General features: G+C 38.5%; 2 protein-coding genes across 2 annotated transcripts; one reads left to right on the top strand and one right to left on the bottom strand.

Annotated features, from left to right (window-relative positions):
* Nucleotides 1-1,501: 1,501 nt before the first annotated feature.
* On the top strand, nt 1,502-4,106 carry LOC5574394 (serine/threonine-protein kinase rio2). Its single transcript, XM_001655057.2, has 4 exons — nt 1,502-1,734; nt 1,808-1,949; nt 2,149-3,045; nt 3,513-4,106. The coding sequence occupies exons 1-4, from the start codon at nt 1,669-1,671 to the stop codon at nt 4,052-4,054; spliced, it is 1,647 nt and encodes a 548-aa protein (XP_001655107.1). The 5' UTR covers nt 1,502-1,668; the 3' UTR covers nt 4,055-4,106.
* Nucleotides 4,075-19,104, bottom strand: LOC5574403 (sorbitol dehydrogenase). Its single transcript, XM_001655056.2, has 2 exons — nt 18,055-19,104; nt 4,075-4,350 (listed from the first exon to the last, which is right to left on the bottom strand). Exons 1-2 carry the CDS (start codon nt 18,963-18,965, stop codon nt 4,167-4,169), a joined length of 1,095 nt encoding a protein of 364 aa, XP_001655106.1. The 5' UTR covers nt 18,966-19,104; the 3' UTR covers nt 4,075-4,166.
* Between the last annotated feature and the right edge of the window lie 612 nt (nt 19,105-19,716).

Below are 19,716 nucleotides of genomic sequence, written 5' to 3'. Positions count from 1 at the left end.
TCTAGGGCCGAAGAAACATCAAATGTTTTGTGAACTGTTGGGACTCAGAAGTGCAAGTGAACCGGTATGTCGTGACCAGAGCAGCTTTATTTCTATTAAATCCGCTTCTTTCGACGGCCGCAGTGAGGAACACACTGGGCGACGATTGCTGCTCTGCTGTTTCTCGACGCTCCGACGAACAGAGGGCGGTGCCACCCGCTTGCTCATCGTCGGAGCGGTGTAGCTTTCTCCACTGTTGTTCCGCTGCTGCTACTGCTGCTCCTTTTCGTCCGTCCGGTTCAACTATCGTCGATAAACTGATGTGACCGCATCAGGCGGTGCCCTTTTATACGTTTGCTTTCCCGTTCATCCTTGACAGCTGTCTGTTGATTGGTTCAGTCGATCAACCAATGAACAGTCGCATGATGTGGAAGACTGTGTCTTATAAAAGCTTACGCTTGCTTTTTTCATTTTCATTATGGCTCAATCTCTTATACTACACGGTAGTCCATTGAGGAGGAGTGTGGAGAGAAACAATGCACACCTTACCATATCAATATACTTTGGTTGCCACACTCGTCCGAACCCTGTGTGTGCTGCCGATCCCTCTCGCATTGCCTTCGAACGAAGCTGATCGAACAGCGTCAATCAAACCGCCATCGTAGTGCGACCGACACGTGCGTTTCCTTAATCTTTATATTTCTTTGGTTAAATAAAAGTTCACGTTAAAGTAATCGCGAGTGCCTTAATTTACTTTTCTCCCGAATCCATTCGCTGACTTTTCCACTGCGTAGCCGTGACTAACCGTCAAGTGTTCCCTTAGTTGTGGGTGTTCTTATAGTTGCGGTAGTGCCGTTTTCACTGATTTTATTACATTAACCACAGAACCGACACTGTCTTGGACACTGTCAATCGAGGTATTGGCTTGTTGGTACACGGAATAGTTGAAAAAAGCGTTCGAATTGCTTTAAAACTGATGAAATATCACTAAAATTGCTAAAACTTTACTTGCTTGTACCAATAGTTGCGGTAAAGTGTTCTTATAGTGGAGGATCCCATAAGAAAACAACGGATACCGCAACTATAGGAACACAAATTAAAAATATACCGCAACTAAAGGAACAGTGTACCAATAATGGAGGTATTATTTTTCACTAACATACCGTGGATTACTGCGATGAAATCATTTTTCTCATTAAGACAGCGGTCGTTACTTCCTTTTACAACATTAACATGTTCATTAATTGCGCATCTTAAATTAGGGCGTTTAAATGAAGTTCAATGGTGCTTAGTACCTCCACTATTGGTACATCTACCCTATATGGGTAAAGGCCCAAACGCAATATTGGTGGAATGGCAACGGAAAGCGGAACCGGTTCGCCAGTGCCAAAACGTCAAATAGTGAACCCGTGCATCGTGCATAGGTCCATATGCTTTTTTCGAATCACCCTAATCCATACAGAAATTCTGAATAGTTGACCTATCAGGCTAAACCCACCAGACATTTTTTGACAACCGCTAAATCAAAACAAATCGTCCTCGCACGCGGTTCGTTCGTGTCGTCAGTGCAGTGCTCGAAGGCTCGCAAATTTCCTCGTAGTGAATTTAAAATTTCTCCTTTCTGTTTCAAATTTTCCGGTGAAAACCCGTTGATTCTTCCAATATCAAGACAATCGGATATTCCGCAAGATGGGAAAGCTCAATGTTACCGTTTTACGGTACCTGAACAAGGAGGATTTCCGTATTCTCACCGCCGTAAGTATCCATTATTGAGCAGCGGTGTCTGTGAAATGTAGTAAAATACTACGCTTATTCACTTCGATTGTAGATTGAAATGGGCATGAAGAACCACGAACTGGTCCCAGGGGCGCTGGTGGCAGCCATTGCCAGTCTTAAAGCCGGAGGTGTCCACAAATTGCTGCGAGAGCTGTGCAAACACAAGTTGCTTTCGTACGAACGCGGAAAGAGATGTGAGTCGATGGGGGTAGGGTACTAGAAGCTAAATTGATCTAACCAAAGAATTGGTGTCAACAATGTTCATAATACTTCCGATACAATAATTTTTTGGTACTTGATTGGTCTATTTTTTCAGGCAAGAGGTCTTAAAGGTTTTTATTTTCTAGACATTACCTGCACTGACTGAGAATTCGAATATTTTTTTTTTTCCAGATGATGGATACCGTTTGACCAACACCGGATACGACTATCTGGCGCTGAAGTCTCTCACGCTCAGGGGATCGGTTTCCGGTTTCGGCAATCAGATCGGCGTCGGAAAGGAGTCCAACATCTACACGGTGGTCAACGAGGAGGGAACACCGCTCTGTCTGAAGCTGCACCGATTGGGACGGGTTTGCTTCCGCAATGTGAAGGAGAAGCGTGATTATCACGGAAAACGCCACAAGATGAGCTGGCTGTATTTGTCGCGTATTTCGGCGACGAGGGAGTTTGCCTACATGAAGGCGCTGTATGATCGAGGATTTCCCGTTCCGGAGCCGATCGATTTCAATCGGCATTGTGTGATCATGGAACTGGTTGATGGATATCCGCTGACGAACATTTGCGAGGTAGGCAACGTGGAAGCGCTGTATGACGATCTGATGAACTTGATCGTGCGGTTGGGCAACTGTGGAGTGATCCATGGCGATTTCAACGAGTTCAACATCATGATCAAGGACGATCAGACTCCGGTGCTGATCGATTTCCCGCAGATGGTTTCGACTTCGCATCCCAACGCTGAGATGTATTTCGATCGGGACGTTCAGGGGGTGAGGGATCTGTTCCGGAAGAAGTTTGGATACGAAAGTGAAGAGTATCCGAAATTTTCTGATTTGGAACGAGAGGATGAACTGGATAAGGAGGTGTTGTGTTCCGGATATGGATTCACCAAGGAGATGGAGGAGGACATTCTGAAGGAGTATCATCAGGAAGGGGGTTCGGAGGATGATGAAGAAGATAATAGCGACGATGAATATCAGGATAGCGTGACGGGCGATTTAGATGAGAATGAAATTGAGGAATGCAGGAGGAAGCTGGAAGTGGAAATCAAGTTCTCAGAGGAGAAAGCAGGTGAGTGCACAGTGATCCAAAGAGTAAATTTTTGAGGGGAACTGTTTTACAATCAACTTTTCCTTACTCGATATTAATACTTACGAAATATTAAGAATATAAAAATTAAAACAAAGAACATATTTTTCCACCCTATGTTCATTGGGGAAAATTCTTTGAATCAATCTATTTAAGAGCTATAGGAAAACTTCTTTGGCAAAGTTGATTGAAATTTGACGTTGTACAACTTTGTTTGAGAATGTATAACCTTTATTTTTGTAAATAAGAAAGTTGTTCAATTTTTTTTTTATGTGATATTTTGTACCACCCTAGTTTTAAATAACATGGAATAAAAGGATACAGTTTTAGAAACCATTTTGTTGAAGGCAGCTTTTGACTAACGTTTCATTCTAAAGCTCTAAAAGCATCTTTCCTCGTAAATTTGGTTTCTAGATTATAAAACAATGCAAACATTGATATAATTTCAGCACAACCATCCAAGCAAGAGGATAAGAACTCCAGCATCCTGAAATATATCGCATCCATGTCGGCTGAAGAAATGGAAAAGCCATTCGACGAAGGCGAGGAAGAGATTTTCAATGATGCCCTGCAAGATGCATCCACATCGGCGTCTGTTCCATTCCTAGAGCCTATTATTTCACACCAAGAGTTGAGTCACTCCAATCAAGTGGACAAAGACGATGATGATGGGGCTTCGATCAGTTCAAACGAACTGATCACCAACGAGGAGGATGATAAACTGGCCGAACTGGATCCCAACTCGCGAGAGTATCGTATGGTTATGGTCCGGAAGCTGCTGGATGATGCCCGAAGTGCACGCTCCTACTCGACCACGGCCAGTACGATTGCGCCCTCGGTGGTGACGGATCGCGTCAAGGGAGGCATCCGGCAGCAGGAGAAGAAAGACCAGAAGAAGCGAGCCGTTCCCAAGGGAGAGGCCAGTGCTGTCCGGCGAATGCGAAAGGATAACAATAGTATCGTCAAAGAGTACCGAGGGTGGGATTTCTAGTGAGGTAAGTATAGGCCTAGTTTGTTATACATTAATATATTTGTAATCATGATTGGTGTGATAGAAATAGCGACACAGGTAGATGGTAAAGAAATCCTTGCTTAGTGGTGGTTCAGTCAGTGAACGGGATAGGATTGTTGGTGTCACGTGGAACCAGATGGATCATGATTTTGACTCCTTCGCCTTGACTGGCCACACGGAAGGCCTCGTGGACGTCGGACAGGTCAAAGTGATGCGATACCAGCGGCTTAACGTCAACGTATCCACTGGCGACGATCTCCAACGCGGCTGGATAACTGTAACGAAGAAAATAGATATTGTGAGTCGTGGTTTAGATGGGTCTGAGTCATTTGGCAAAAGGTCATATGGCATAACGCCATTTACAGGGCTGGTAGCAGGACTCTTCAGAGACTTGGTCTCTATTTCAATGCTAGTCTGTAAGAAGTCTCTGTTTTAACGGAAGGTCCCTAAAGTCTTTATTCTATGGTTATTAAAGTCACTTTTCTCCTAAATCTGCTTGCAGTGCGTCCTGCTGCCAAATTTACGGGGCTCCAAAGAAACCTTCAGAGTCTATCATGCAAGTATTTCACAGGTTCTTCAGGATTTTCTTCTTAGATTTCTCAAGGAAAAACTTGATGAATTCTTTTAGTGATTTTTACAGATGTTTCTTCTGGCATACTTTCAAGGACTTCTCCAGAAATTCTTCTAGTCATTCTTCCGCTCATTATCCCATAAAATCTTCCAGCGGAGTTTCAACGGATACTTAGAAGAACCTTATAAGAAACACTTACACAACTATGACAAAATTTTCTCCAGATATATTTGACGAATTATTCCACCGATTTTCCTAGTTGTTGCTATAAGAAACCTTTCCATAGATTCCTACAGGAGTTATTTTAAGAAAATCCAAAAAGTTTCATTCTCGAGTTTTTGAAGCAATTGGCTTAGGATTTCCAGAAAGATCTACAGTCAGTGACAAAAGTTAGGAGCCGAATGTTATTTTCCCATACAAATTGTCCAAATTTAGGGTTCTGTATCTCAGCCCAATGGCCTGGAATTTTAAGGATAAGCTACAAATAACTTGAAATTTGGTCTTCAGTGAATTAATTATATTGCCGTCATTTTCCAATGAGTTTTAGTGGGTTGTTCAAACACAAAAGTAAGTAATCGTGAGATGCTCTAATTTAATTAAAAAACAGTGAGTTATGGGTTGTTGGTTATTCGCCTTCAAAAGTTACGTAAATTTGCAGAACATACTAAATATACTCACAACTTCTTCTTCTTTCTGGCGTTATCTCTCAACTGGGACAAAGTCTAATAATTGTGTTTAATTCTACACAATCCTAAGTAACATTAGTAGCTGAATTACAGCTTATTCAGCTAAAATGCTGTTTATACAGCTTCTTTTCAGCTGAATAAGCTGTCATTCATCTATCAATGTTACTTGGGATGTATTGATGAACCCTTCTTTCAGTATTATCTTTTTAATGATATAGGCAAAATATATCCCCTATGCCATAAGGTCATTTGTCATAAAATGAGTTGATATAAAGCTATTTTTCATAATCATATGAAACACTGAGTGGCCATTCGGCATAATGAGCATTAAGCATCCCACTCTACTTTTGCTACTTTCATTTAAATAGGATGTTCTTCATGTTCTTCATGTTATTCATGTTATCATGTTCATTGCCCAAATGGCCATTATGTCAAATGGCCCTTGATCATTTAATTAATTATGCCAAATGACTTCTTGCCATATGGTCTCTCTACGGAACATTTTGTCTATATCGTCAATAGTAATATTCTGAAAGAAGGGTGCATAGCTATATTGTGCAAAATTAAACAAGTAATTTGTACATTTTTGTTTTGATTTGACGTAAAGAAGGGTGTATCATCAATATGTGCAGAATTGCAGGGGGCCAGCAAAAGACGATTTCATCGTAGCTAACAACAAAAACACGTTGAAGAAAGTTTCTCCCTTCATTCAGTGGCTTACACAATTGTTCACTCATTTACTTGCATATTTCTAGGAATCGTGTAACTTTTGAGCAATAGCACACTAAAATCAATTTCGTCATTATGCGCCTTACCCAGCTTAAACCCACGTTAATGAGTAGTTACAAGTTAACGTGAACAACCCAAAACTGTCAGATTCCCCAAAAGTGTCAATTTCCCAAAAATGTCAAAATCATGTTGGCCACGGTTCATATATATGAGGTTGACACGCTTGGAGGGCCCGTGCAGAATTGTAATGAATACCTATTTATTTTGCCGAATTTACATAATATAGCTAATCAGATCGGAGATTTACAAGATGATACTACGAACGGCTATCTTGTGATCTTATAACATTTTGCGATAATCCACTTCGCGGTGAACCATTTCGCGGAATGACGTTTCGCGGTTAGTACCGTTTGGTGGTATGCCATTTGGCGATCAGTACCATTTCGCGGTGTACCGTTTCGCAGTTTGTACCGTGATGTTTCACATTAAGAATGTAATTCGAAGGAACAACCTGTATTCAAAAGAAGGGAAAATCACTGATGAAAATGTTATCAGTGATATTCCCAACAATTACTCGTGCAAATTATACGAAAATCCTTTGCTCTAACGAAGGCAAACTCACCAATGAAATGTTAGTAGTTACAATTTAACAGTGAAATTAACAAAAACATGCATAAAGGGCGATCACTAAATTATTGCGACACATTTAGCAGGGCATAACTTTTCTACCATTGGATAAAAATCAACCAAATTTTGCACATTTTCTCATTGATGTGGATTGTTTACATGCTGTCAAACTCGAAGTCATGTTTTTCGATTCAACAAAAATGGAGGTGAACCAACGCGAGTCGGGAGAACAAATTCTTTCCAAAAACCTGGAATTTCCTGACCTGTCGCACCCAGTTGGGAAAAATGTTGAACATTCACCATCCAACCGTCTCCAGAGTGTTGAAGCGGTTCCAGGAGCGGTTGACGTTGGACCACGGCAAAGGAGCTGGATGAAAACCGGGACCGGAGAACAAAAAGACGGAGGGAAAGGTGAAGCGGATGATTGAAGCAAATCCCAACGTCTCAAGCCGTGATTTGGCTAAAATGATCGGTATGTCGCAGAACTACGTCCAGAATGCAAAGAGAGCTGGACTACATACATACAAGGTACAAAACTTCCCAAACCGCGATGAGCGGCAACAATCGACGGCTAAAACTCGGGCGAAGCTCTACGAGAAGAGGCTGACAAAATATGGCTGCTGTGTGATGGACGACGAAACGTATATAAAAGCCAATTTCAAGCAAATTCCGGGGTTGGTGATCTCAAAAATGCCCGCAGACCACTTGTTCATCTTCTCGGATAGCCTCAGTTTTATTGAGGTACTCTGGTCCACGAAACATGTTAAGCATGCATCTTATTTTTTACAAAAATAAGAGAGCAGATGTTTACACTGACCGAAAGATCATATAAGATTGCCTTTGTATGGGTCCCCTCTTATTGCTTAATTTATGGCAATGAGAAGGCGGACTCTCTCGCAAAGGTGGGCGCTGAGGAAGATGAGATTTATGATAGAAGAATTTCACACGATGTTTTTGTTTTTCATTTAGTACGTCAAAGTTCTCTTCACGATTGGCAAAGCTATTGGCTAAATGATCAACTCGCTAGACGCACATTTGCACAGGATTAACCTCGCGCTGAGCAATATTTGCAATAGTTGTGGTTCCGGTTATGATGACATCGATCGCGTAGTTTGGCAGTGCCCGGATATGGCCGTCTCCAGAGCACAACTTTTGGATACCTTTGCGGGCCGAGGTAGGCAATCCTATGTTTCAGTTAGAAATGTGTTGGGCTCCTGCGATCTCGTCTACATGTTGTCGATTTACGATTATCATCGTTTGTATTGTATAAAAGTTTAATTCTCTTGCGTTCTCTTTCACAGTTTTTTTTCTCTGTGTTTTGTCCCATTTGTGTTGGATTGATATTCCTGGCCATCCGGCAATCGAAAACCTATATAAAGTTGGTATACGCCATGATACGACAAACGAGCAACCATTAAGTACCACCCGGATGAGCTGCAAAAAACCCTGTTACCCAATCCCAACCTAGCCCATCCTAAAAATATTTGTGTCCACTAACCTCGAGTTGCCATGAGTACCCTGGCTCCACCCTGAACTAAACTTGGTACCGTAATTTCGGGTGAAATTGATCATTTTCACGGTTCTTCTAGTCTCTTTTCTATAATATTCACAATGAAAAAAAATGCAGGAAAACAAGTACGAAGGTGAGCCTCATCGACTTATGTACCGAAATTTTCTAACAAATGTCATTTTAGTGTTAACAAATATCTTTAAAAAAAAATCAGGGGATCTCATTTCGGGGTGAAATTGATCACTTGTCAATGCCATTATTGTTAGTTTTCAAAACAACTCTATATGATTAATTTGAGCTCCCTGAATCCGAATATGCTTGTTAAATTCTTAACAATGCAATATTTATATAAATAACGAATAGTTAAATTTCAAGAATTACACGGAAAACGCCTAAAAGTATGCAATTTCCTAAGGAATTCAATGATATGTAACAGAAATTCAATTATTTCAACCATATGGACAAATTGGTACGAGTTTTGGTGATGAAATCTGGTTTGGGGATATATCTCATGCATCCTCTCAAACTTTCAGGTTTATACCGTGTTCAAATCCTTGCTTATAAATAGAAGTTCATAGGTGTTTGTTATTTTCATAGTAATAAACATTCTTTAACGCAAAAAACTTCACAACACACAATTCGACAATAGTTACGACAAGCAATGTTCATTTACTGCAACTTACATTGATATTTGTGCTCCATTACGAATAAATAAAATCGTGTGATACGACGATCAATTTCACCCTTCTGATCAATTACACCCGATTTTACGGTACTTAAGACGCTAAACAATTGTAAACAAGTATAAAAAATGAATTTCGGTTCCGTAAAGCATTAAACGCGATTGAGCCTCAGATAAATTAATTGGTTAAAAAAAAAACAATTCAATATAGAGTTAAAAAGAGTTGGCTGTAATACATTATTAACCTAAGAAAATCGATAGCCGCGAAATGGTATAGGCCGCGAAACGCTAAACCGCAAAATGATACAAACCGCGAAATGGTACACCGCGAATTTGTTGACCGCGTAGTGGTTTACCGCCAAATGTCGGACAACTCTTTGAATAGGTACAGATGTGCACAGAATAATAGTAGTGAAAGCCGATTTTCATACAAAATGCTCAATTTTGGCATGCTGTAACTTTATTTCTCTGTGAGCAATGGGCATGAAATTTTGACAGAAAACTACAATCATACTCAATTTCATTACCGCAAAATATGAAATTTTTCACACTACCGTTTAAAAAGTTAAGCACCAGGTGAAATCGCTCAAAATAATAGTAATTTCTCTTTTGCAAATTTTTTGTTCAGCAAAAGTTCTGTAAATAATTGGATAATTTATATATGTATAGCCTTAGTGGAAATAGTCCAAATGATGAGTAAATTAAAATATAAAAGAAATCAAGATACAGCAGATATTTAAATTATAAAAACTACTATTATTTTGAGCAATTTCACCTGGTGCTTAACTTTTTAACCGGTAGTGCAAAAAAAATTTCTTTCAGATTAATGTTCAACCTATTCATCCAATGGGAGATATGAGCTCTACACAATTTCAGCTTTAAAATAGGTATTATTGAGTTCACGGTATTTTTTTGAAATATTGGTTACTGGCGAGAAATGCATTCTTGGTAGTATATTTACTAAATGCCTAGTTTTGTCGAATGTTACAAATATGCGGGCAATATATGTGAATGTAGTTCTGGGAACGGTTTTCGGGGGAATGGTTTTCTGGAAATATGATAGAATCTATCGAGTGGCAAGTACCGTAATCCGGGGTAACATTGATCGGAATGACTTGTAAAAAGTATGAATATACATTTTTTGTTGAAACATTCTCAAAGCATGAATGGAGCTTCTCATTCTTATAGTTTTAAGCTTATAAAAAACTGAGTTTTTTTTTCACGAAATTTAAATTTTGTTTTTGAAGATTCATGTCTCACCCAGTGTTAAGAATCGCGACGTACTTGCATAATCAATCCTAATTTCGGATAAATTAATTATCAATTAATCAGCTATTCGAAACACGGTCCATGCATCATAGAACGATAGTCCACGCACAAGCGGTGCAGCATAAGCATATTTTTTTTTTTTTTTTTTTTTTAAGGCACTCCGTGCTCGTGGCCACTACTGTGCCGGAATCAGTTTATCTGTATCTTCCTTACCGATACAGTTCTATTTTTAGCTAATCTGTATTTACATCTGCTTTCACTCTCTTCTGCTCTTTTGCTCTCACACCGAGCAGGTAGGAGAGTGCTCTGCTGTTGGTCCAATCGATTTCCATAAGCCATAGTCAATTGCTCTTGCGGTGGTTCGTTTTGCCGTGTTCCTGAGTCGTTTGAGGCTAGCTGCCTGCGAAGTGGGTCAGTTTGTCTCAGTCACCATCTGATACTGACGGAGGATGGATGTGTTCCCCTAAGCACGGTCCTCCGTGCGGCGTCTTCTGGTGGCTGGACGGGTTATTTTTTGGAGGGGTTGGGAATTGAATCCATGACCTTCCGCTTATGAAGCGAAAGCGTTACCTCAAGGCTACGGACCCCCCTAGCATAAGCATAAAGAAAGGACAAAATTTCACACAGAAGTGCCATGCACCGTGTATCGATCGTCCCAACGGACGAGAGGATATCGCATAAAAAGGAATAAATATTGCTTTAGGGACGTTAGGAAAATAATGTTTCGCTCCGATCGTGTGCGCTACTTTAGATTAGAAGAAAATAGATTAGAAAGTGCGATCTCGACATTGCTCTCGCATTCGAAACATAGGCAATAAAAATGTATAACATGATCAAGTCTAGAATGCTCCAAATGCACATCCGGTTAGATAAGCATAACAACAAAAACAAACATTCATTCATTCCGTGTTTTAGAATAGTGATAATTGTATGCAAACCTCTATAAATAAGGAAAATTTCAGAAACACATCAGTTACCTTTTCGTCACTGGAAGGAGACGGTTCAATCCTTAGAAAGAAATCCAAGGTAAGTAAGACCAGCAATCAGTTTTCTTCGATTGTAGACTACCTATCTATGGTAGCGTGCCATTTTGACGTTCCAAGATTTAGTTAGATTAAACGCCATTGAACTGTACTAGTTCTCCACCATCAAGTACTAGCTTGACAGTCTGAGAACGAAATACGGAACGGTAAACGTTGACTCTGAATTGCAACCACAGCATTGCGATCTATTTGAAGCTACCACCGTCAGGTACTAGACTTCCTAGTCTGCCAGTCTGTAGTATTGAGAAGATTGCGTTACTTACTCTCGTCGCATAAGTAATTCAAAAATAAGAGTAAGATTTTGCTCCCCTTCGATTGTAGATCACCCGTTAATACGGAGTGTCATTTCGACGGATCAAAATTGTACTCTAAAAAGTTCCATGGACTACTTTAACCTCCACCTTCAGTTACTAGGCATACTACACTGAACCAAGAAATATCATAGAAAATATTAAAAACCTCACATACCCTTGCGATAATTGAAATCCGATTCATTTTATGTGCATCCAATGATATTCATTTAAAGAACACATAACACTCATTATGATATTCAATACCATTCACTTACCAAAACTGTGAATTGTATATGAACAAAAGTCATCTATGCAATCCGATGAATGTTATGTGATTTGCCGATGTGAAAACTCGTTCTTATTGTTTCCTTATTTTATTCGTACTTTCGTGCTAACGAGTTTCATAATTTCATTGTGATGGATTTGAATTGCTTTAAATTATAAGCGACTTAAATTGGAATTATAACGTCAAATATAGGTGAAAGGGTAAGTAAAATATTCATAACATAAATTAAATGTAAATAAATTTTGGAATTGAATTTACAGGAAACATCACTTGCTGGAGATGGCGGAACAAGGACGAAAGGAACAGAATGCTCAGAACAAACAGAAATGTCCAGAATCGTATGGGATGTGTTGTTTTTAGTTATTATTACACCAATTAATGTGATCGTCTATCCAATGTAATTATTAGGTTATTAAATAAACGGTGTTTCAACTATAATTATATTGTAAATTCTACTAAAATCTGAAATCCAAGCATAGCAAATATATCATAATATCATATAGAAATCACTGACAATACTAGTATTTATCATCTGAATTTAACATAACATTCATTGGCAATATCCAATGGTTCATATCTTCAATATGCATGAGATGTATGTGTTTTATCAGATGAATATAATTAAAACGAAATCGCATAAGTTTATGTGATCAATTGATGAGCGTTATGTGAAAAGCTATATGGAAAAAAACTATATGTGTTTTCAGATAAATCGGACATGATTACTGGGTTCAGTGTAGGCTGAATAGTCTGAGGGATTTAGGTAATAAGTGTAATTTTCGAAATTGTAAGGTTGAAATACCGTCGCGATAAATCGAACCTTCGCTCGAATGCGCGACGATACGAAACTTTAACACCCAGGATTATGGTACGGAGATACTGATTGCCCTGGGAAGGCGAGAAAATTTCCATTACGAAAAGATCTTCGATCGGTGGGATTCGGACCAACGGCCCTTAGCTTGGTCCTAGCTGCGCGTTTGCCGTTACGACGACCTGCGTTTTTTTGTAGTTCGTCATTCAAATTTAAACCGATTCGGACCACTAGAAGTTGAGATACAGAGCCGTGACCTTGGGTATTTTGTTACTAACGTTTGTCATTGACTGTACACGATCTCCTACGCCATTCCAAGCATTTATATATAGATTCCTTCAAGAATTCATCTACTATTATTTTCAGGAGTTGCTCCTCATTCTTGTTTATGACGGGTTTATCTTTCGACCGAACCCAATTTGTTCAAATCCTTGGCCCTCCTAAATTTTCTGGCGTAAATGAGAATGCCGAACGGTTTTCGATCGAAATATTATTCGAACGTAACCAAGAATAGGGTTTTATGTATTAAATACTCTTCTAGGAATCCCTCAACAAATTTGAGCTGGAACTCCGCATCAAATTTCTCTAGGAATTTCCTTAACATTTCATCCAACGATTACTCCTGCAGTTTTTCAAAACAAATTTTCGTGAAATTTCTGAAGTAAAATCTCCATGACTTCACCAAAAGTTCAAAGTTTCACACCGGCTAGTACAAGAGTATTCATTCCTGTCTAAGCTCATATCTGCAGGATATTATGAATTATTTATTTCAATTATCTTACTTAACAATTAGTCTACTAAATCCTCCAAAATTTCTTCAATAGTCCAGAAATTCCATTATGGGAATTCATCAAGAGTTACCTACTTACCTAGAACTAAATGAAGTTTCATCATACGTTAGTTTAGAAGTTCCTTCTGATATACCACCCGGATTAAAAAAAATCGGAAGATATTACTGGTTGAACTCTTGAAGATGTATACGGGAATACGTCCAAAAGAAAAGGATTTTAAAATCATTGGATAAATTCATTGAGGACTTTTCTTGAAACAAATCTGAAATAGTATATGGAGTACCGTGCCATGATCTATTACCATGAGGTTAAAATAAATTCAAGTTTCAATCAATCAGAAAAAATAATGTATGATTATTTTCAAGTTTTCTAAGTTTTATATAGTAGACCGTTTTATATATTTTGCACAAAAAATATGATTTGTGTGGCTTTGAAAATGTTTACCATAATTACAGGTGCTGTTGTTAAACATATCATTGTTCCAAATACAGTGCATCTGACCCCGGGTGCCATTTTGAAACATCTCTCAATTGAACGAACCAAGCGCATTATAATTAAAACTTTTTTTTTTTCAAACAACGTCTTGAGGTTTGTTTGATTGATGTGGTAAATAAAATATATATTGCACTCAGCCTTTTTGGAATTATAGCAGAAACACGGTATTTGAAACTCAGAAGTAACCTTGCCTTAATACCGTGTGTTGGCACCAGGCGAATGCATTCTAAAATTATTTTTGTTTGTTTATGTTTGCAACTTTAGTTCAAGATTGTTATTGCTTCTTAAGACGTAATATGCTAACGTTTGGGATAATCATTTAAAAAATATTGTATGATAAAAAAAAATCAACTCTGTGAATGAACTTCCCTGGCCAAGATCACAGGGGTTGACGGTGCCAAAGTAGAAGGTGCACCATAATAATATCCGTCTGTGAAACATATCACCTTCCCAATACTTTGGCACACCTCTAACGATTCATGATTTATCATGAAACGGCTGCATTATGCGGGGGATCTGTTAATATGTTTCGGCATATCATCAGGCCCTCTTCGAACGGAGGGACAGCCAGGGCTCAGTAGTTACTTATAAACTAGTGCTGGTTGTTGATGTTTCAGTCCGTTTACACGAGCTGTAGCATCCTTTGTACTAATCAGTAATGGTGGTTAAGTTTCAAAGCTAACGTGTGATCAATCGTTTTATAATGCAACATTATGGGTGTTTGGTGAAACTGTGAGTTACACTCGACGTTATATAATAAGTGATTGTGTAAGTGCTAATAACGATATTTGAAGAAATGTATGGTGATGAAAACGGCATTAGAAGTGATTGTGACAGTTTTGTTTAAAACACGTACATAATAATGATAATATGATGAACCCTACTAGTTTATTGATGGTTATAATACATTCTGCAATCTTTTCTCTGAATTCGTGATAAAAGTGACAGCAAGTGCAGTGGAATTGATCGAAGTGATTTTATTTTTTCTGTAACTTTCTTAATCGTAGTTCGTAGTTCTTTCAATAATTTATTAATGATAACAGATGGGAAATCGTAATAAAAATGAATTATGAAAGTATTGTGACGTTATTGTGATAAAAATTGTAGTTGTGATAGTGAAGTGATAAAATGGAAAGTATACATATATGATGTGTACTACGGAAGTTAATGAGTGATAACACAGCGCAACAAAAATGACATTTTTGCGTGTCTCAAGGACCAAATTATGTGTCTCTAGTAGATTTGGAGTTACTGAATCTGATTCCGTTCTCAGAAATTTCCCAGTACGTCACAATTTTTAGCTACAGGTCGCCAAAGTTGTATAAAACAATGGTTTCATTGATGTTTACCTCAAATTTGAAGTATATTTTATCAAACTCTTTTGTGATCTTATGCACCAAACATGCAAAAGAGGACTTAAACTTTCGTTTTATATACATTTTGGTTGAAATTTCACGATTAAATTGAGATTAAACCGATTTTTTCAACATGCTTGCAGTCTCCATACAAAAATCTTTGTTTCTCTTAGGGTAAATCGCCAAATGTTGAACGGTTAAGATAGACGTTTTTTTGATATTTGATTTTCATGGAAATTTTGATAGAAAGATTGCTAAAAAAGCATTCAACACCGTAGACGATTGTTTAACATTATTTCTGTAACATTTTTAGCACGGTAATGTCCATTTAAAATTGAAAAAAATATATATTTAAAAAGATAGTTCTATACCCAATTGTTGAACACATACATAACCCATCTTATCCTAATGTTGAACGATTGCCGCTAAATGTTGACCGTTTTACTCCCGCATTCATTCAACTTACAAGTTCGCTCCTCGTCGGTTGTGAGGCCAGGGTTAGGTCCGCGAAGCACTTTCCCTGACCACTCTGGGCTGAAACGGAAGTGAATCGTCCCTTACGACACTCCATAGACTTTAGCAGCTTCTCCTAATGTACATTATTTTCGACATTACAGCATCAATCGCGAGATTGAGGTTATACTCCGGATAAATCAGCTGCCGATGCGTAATTTCAATCATGATGTAAACAAACAAACGGTGATGGCATTGATGCCATAGTGAAGATAGTGAAATTCGAAAAAAAAAAGAATCAGAATGGTTATGGGAATGGGATGCAATTAATTATACTTTTCTGAATCGCGTTTTTCACCATTGCAACATACACCATTATAGGATTTTTTATAATAATTATTCAACAGATATTTAAAGCAAATAACAATACTATATTGTGTAATGCAATATTCCAATTCAATATAGGTGTTTGGTACGAAAATAAAAAAATCTGGCAATACTGTTGATGAAACCAAGCCTTTCATGTTATGCTAGTGGTCAACAAATGGAAAATGTATGTGAAACGAAAGTGCAATTGAAAATGATTTTATGTAATTGATAGATACGAGTAAATTGTACGGATGTTTAGAAAATAACTAAAGTAGACTTTTACTGATATCGTGAATAGGTGCTTAACCCAATATACGTAGTATGTTTTACCACACAGCTTATTTCATAGCAGCCTCAGCTTAAGTTATTTTTTAAGAGAATTGGAATTTTCGTTCCACCTACCGATAAAAATTTACAATAAATATTTCGTTTCAGAAATTGATATGCTATTTAAATTTATTGTGTCCAATAGTACAGCTAACTTACAAAATAATCTGTATAATTTATTGAAACGGTTTGAAAATGGTTCAATTTCCTGTTTTAACATGGTTTGTACAGATCGTTCAACATTTGGGTAGCGTTCAACAATTAGCGAATTACCCTATATGGCAAAATACAATACTTTTCTAAACCATCGAAAAATAACTTTTCCGCATAAAAAGTATTATAAACTTTGATGATAAGTATTGTTATGCACATAAAGTTTGAATTCTGTGGCAAATTAAGCCAATATATTACCTTACAAGCTGGAAAACTTGCATGCAAGTTGGCTGAAATAGTCAATTTTTGCATTTTCAACGACTAATATCTCAAAAACTAGACGTGCTAGGATATTTCTGTAAACGGCAATGGATTCAGCAACCCTTAATTAAGTTAATAGAGGTATTTCGATGCTGGAGACAAAAACGTGTTCCGCAGTGTAATCGGTGGTATAAGTGATAGTGTCAAAAGCAAAAGTGTGGTAATTATGTGACAGTGACTGATGAAATGAAATGGGGAATGAGGAGCTTTTAATAAAACTATTTCGTTCTTCACTTCAACCACTTTAGTAGCATTTCAGGTTTTATCATAGTTTTATAGTAGTCAGGAATACTAGACTTCAAAATGACGGCAAGTGCTGATTGCTGCTAGGGTACACAGTGACCATTTGAGCAACATTGCTTAGGAACGTCTGTGTGATGAACGTAATAGAGGCTTATAAAGGCAAATGTAGGGAAGGAGCTTAGGGTAGATTAAAAGTCCCAGTACTACGCCTATCGCTACTGACAAAAAGAAAAAAAGATAAAAAAAAACAAACTCTGTGAATGAACTTGATCTCTGAAGCAATGTTTGAAGTAGTATCTAAAGTAAACTTTACATTTCAGTTTGTTTTCATGGTTCTCATTTGTTCTCTTTTTGATTACTGTTTGGTATCTTTTCTCAGGCAAGAGGTCTTGAAACTTCCTATTCAATCATGTTTCATCAGATGTTAGTTTAGGAGTTTCTTCTGAAATTCCTTCCGGATTTTAAATTATCCGAAGAAATTTCTGGTTGAATTCTCGATGATGTTGTAAACGGGAAAGCACCTAGAGAAAAGATGGTAGAATCATTGGATAAAATTCTCGAGAACGTTCTTGAAGAATTCCTGATAAAATCTCTGAGTAACGAATCTCTTGGAGTAATTTCTTAGGAAGTCTGCAAAAATAAATTTCGTAAATGAACTTGAACTCCGAAAAATTCTTCGAAATAATATCTAAAATAAACTTTAGATTATTGTTTGTTTTCTTAGTTTCTATTTGTTTCCTTTTTGGTCTCTTTGGTTCTTGATTGGTATCTTTTTTCCAGGCAAGTGGTGTCTAAACTTCTTATTTTCAAAACACAGCCGTTAACAGCCCTATATTTGGCATAACAATTTTTCATCAAGAACTGGCATGTTTTGAAAAAAAGGTGTACAATTCTGGTTATGCCAAATGACCTTATACCAAATCCGCTTCTAGTTTAGATATATATAAGAATTTTCAAATACTCACTCATGGTTATAACGCATGCACGTTGTTATATCGATCTCCCGTGAAATAGCATCCACCATTGGCAACTGAACATCCTTGTTGCCCAATCCGACCAAGCAAATTCTTCCGGCGTTTCTCGTGGCCTTGATCGAGATTCTCATTCCGGGCTGCGAACCGGTGCACTCCAGAACCCTATCGGCCGGTCCACCCAGAATCTCGTGAATCTTCTTCACCAGATCCTCCTCCGAATCTTCCTTCTTGATACCAATGACTCCAGTGACGCCAAGCTTCTTGGCAACTTCCAATCGGTGCTTGGCGTGCTCTAAATCTAGGATGACGGTCCTCGTAGCTCCCATTGCCTTGGCCGCAATCAAACACACCAACCCAATGGGACCAGCACCGAAGATCACCACTTTGTTACCTAGACCAATCTGGGCGCGTCTTCCAGCGTACACAGCCACGGCCAACGGTTCCAGCAAAGCACCCTCCTCCATGGTCATGTGGTCCGGCATCTTGAAGCAGCAATCCGCATACTGTGCGTAATAATTCGAACAGTTGCCATCATGTTTCTGAGTCGTACAGTGCTTTCCATCCAGGCAGATGTTATACTTTCCAACCTTGCACAGATCGCAGGTCCTGCATCCAGCAGCCGGTTCGATCGCAACTCGATCACCCACCTTCAAGTTCGTCACCTGGCTGCCCACTTTGCGGACCACTCCAGCCGATTCATGACCCAGAACGATCGGTTTGATCAACCGCTGGGCGCCAAAGCCACCATCCTTGAGGAAGTGGATGTCCGTTCCACAAATTCCGCAACTGTCGACTTCGACCACCACTTCATTGAAGGCCGGCTCCGGAATGGGGCGCGGTTCCAAGCGAAGATCGTTCGGGCCGTACACCAGAGCACAGAGGTTCTCGTTCTTCGGTGCCATCGTTTCGCCGGTAACTAAGGAGAGGTGTCGTCTGCTGGTGCCGAACGGTGAAATGATACTGATTGCCAGAGGACACACTCAATAGGCCAGGAGAAGTGGATGAACTTGTCATTCATTTTTCTGTCAAATCTCATACAAAATCTACTTTTTCTTTGACAGAAATTCACTCTAGGTGAACCACTTCCCCTGGCCTATAAGCTACTACCCACTGGACTTTGGAAAGATTAGCCATAAATAGCATCCAGTAGCGTGTGATGTTTGTTCTCTCTCTCTTTCTCTTCCATTTATTACACACATCATATTATTGTCCCGGGTGTTTGCGTTTTGAATTGTTTTTGCAACGGTTTGATTAGATAGTGTGTAGGCAGCCATCAATTTGCATATATGATACTAGGGGAACGTGGGGCAAGATGAACAGCCGGGGCAAGATGATCACCACTTGTTTGTGTCGTTCTTACCGAAGTTTATCAAAACATATTTAGGGTTCTGATGAAAACCATTAAAATGATCTGACGACCATAAATTTCAACCAAAAAATCAACAACACAACGTAAATATTGTCAAAAATACATAGTAGTCCAAAAATTTACCCATTCCATATAAGATTTGATCATTTAAAAGGGATATTTTTGTTGCGTAAACCAATTCATTCATATGTTTTTGGCCGTATTGTTATAGAACAATCTTCTGTAGATAATCACATTATCAAATTACTTAAATGTTTCAATTGTTTTGCATATATTAAAAAGTT

The sequence above is a fragment of the Aedes aegypti genome, chromosome 3 (genome assembly GCF_002204515.2).
Source record: "Aedes aegypti strain LVP_AGWG chromosome 3, AaegL5.0 Primary Assembly, whole genome shotgun sequence".
Classification (NCBI taxonomy): domain Eukaryota; kingdom Metazoa; phylum Arthropoda; class Insecta; order Diptera; family Culicidae; genus Aedes; species Aedes aegypti.
The sequence above is the reverse complement of the archived record's forward strand: the minus strand, read 5'-3'. Positions and strand labels throughout refer to the sequence as shown.

What these genes read in the sequence shown, in the direction of transcription:
- LOC5574394 (XM_001655057.2), top strand. Translation starts at nt 1,669, where the DNA reads ATGGGAAAGCTCAATGTTACCGTTTTACGGTACCTGAACAAGGAGGAT. An exon ending in ATTTCCGTATTCTCACCGCC is followed by an intron (nt 1,735 to 1,807) that starts GTAAGTATCCAT and finishes CTTCGATTGTAG; the next exon opens with ATTGAAATGGGCATGAAGAA. An exon ending in GTTCTCAGAGGAGAAAGCAG is followed by an intron (nt 3,046 to 3,512) that starts GTGAGTGCACAG and finishes ATATAATTTCAG; the next exon opens with CACAACCATCCAAGCAAGAG.
- LOC5574403 (XM_001655056.2), bottom strand. Translation starts at nt 18,965, where the DNA reads ATGGCACCGAAGAACGAGAACCTCTGTGCTCTGGTGTACGGCCCGAAC. An exon ending in TGCATGCGTTATAACCATGA is followed by an intron (nt 4,351 to 18,054) that starts GTGAGTATTTGA and finishes TCTTCGTTACAG; the next exon opens with TTATCCAGCCGCGTTGGAGA.